Here is a 1,339-nt window from a genome sequence, read left to right as displayed (position 1 = left end):
TACCGGAAACGGAATCCCAACTCAAGAGTTAGCGACGATTGAGGCGAGGCAGGTGAATAAAGGTTGCTCCTATAAGACGTTTCTGAGTTGCAAGCCGCCAGAATTTGTGGGATCARACAATCCGGTAGCGTGCATGAACTGGCTTCGAGAGATCGAACAAGCYTTCCGGGCTTGTGACTRTGACGAGGGGCAAAAAGTGAAGTTTGGCTCTCAAATGTTGAGGGGTGCAGCTCTTACCTGGTGGAACATTGTCATCTCAACCATCGATGTCACTGAATTGACCAAGATGAGTTGGACCACATTCAAGGAAAAAGTAATGGAAGAATATTGCAATGAGCAAGAGATGGACCGCATAGAAGAAGAGTTCCGAACCTTGAAGAAGGGAAATCTGACGGTAAGAGACTACACTCGACTCTTTATGGAAAAGCTAAACTTGGTGGGACACGTGGCCCCAAYAGAGAAGGACAAGATGAAAGCCTACCTTAAAGGGCTACCTGCTGACATGATGGTAATGGTTAGGAATTCAASGGMGTCCACCCTCAGAGAGACAATTGAAGAGGCCAAGATCCTGGAAACGGCTTACGCTAGAGGAAGAGAGGAGAGGGCAGTGGGTGGTGAGAAAAGAAAGTGGGAAGGGCATCATACACCTTCCAAGAGACCGAATTATCCCAGCAACAGCAATCGGGGAGTTTATCCTAGACATGAAGCAAAGTGGTGTTCCAGATGTCGTACTAAACACCATGGTCCGTGTACCACCAACCCCACTCCTACAAAATGTCATAAATGTGGAAAGCCCGGCCACTCGCGAAATGAGTGTCCTATCAAAGGACCCATCTGTTTTGGTTGCGGAGAACCGGGTCACATCATGAGTGTCTGTCCGAAGACAAAGATTGGGGGAGCCCAAGGAAGGAAGGAAATTATCCCGAGAGCGGCCGGTCGAGCCTTTCAGATGACGGCCAAGGAAGCCAAGGCATCGACGGATGTAGTGTCAGGTACGTTCCTTGTTAACTCCGTACCTGCTCGTATACTTTTTGATTCTGGTGCTTCATGTTCCTTTGTGTTCACTGCTTTCTACCAACACTTGCATACACCACCTAGTTCACTGAAAGATGCATTAATCATAGAGATAGCCAATGGTAGCCAAATTCTGGTGTGCGAAATTGTTAGAGGTTGCATGTTGGGGATCGGGGGAAAGGAGTTTCGAGTAGACCTCATACCCATGGCTATAGGTGGATTTGATGTTATAATTGGGATGGACTGGCTAGCAGAGAACCAAGCAGAAATTTTATGCTCTAAAAAGTTGATCCGAATTCCCTTGCCGGATGGGGACGCAGTACAA

At 47.6% G+C, this 1,339-nt stretch overlaps 1 protein-coding gene across 1 annotated transcript in view; it reads left to right on the top strand.

The window, feature by feature from the left end:
* Positions 1-133: 133 nt before the first annotated feature.
* The window catches only part of LOC112519186, a 3,054-nt gene continuing 1,848 nt past the window's right edge, over positions 134-1,339 (top strand). The window contains exon 1 of the mRNA XM_025127181.1: positions 134-1,333. Coding sequence (XP_024982949.1) covers positions 134-1,333 — 1,200 coding nt within the window. The remainder of the gene's footprint in view (positions 1,334-1,339) is intronic.

This window comes from Cynara cardunculus (assembly GCF_001531365.2).
Source record: "Cynara cardunculus var. scolymus isolate 2C chromosome LG 10, CcrdV1, whole genome shotgun sequence".
Lineage (NCBI taxonomy): Eukaryota > Viridiplantae > Streptophyta > Magnoliopsida > Asterales > Asteraceae > Cynara > Cynara cardunculus.
Note: the sequence above shows the minus strand (reverse complement) of the source record. Positions and strands in the feature narration are given on the sequence as shown.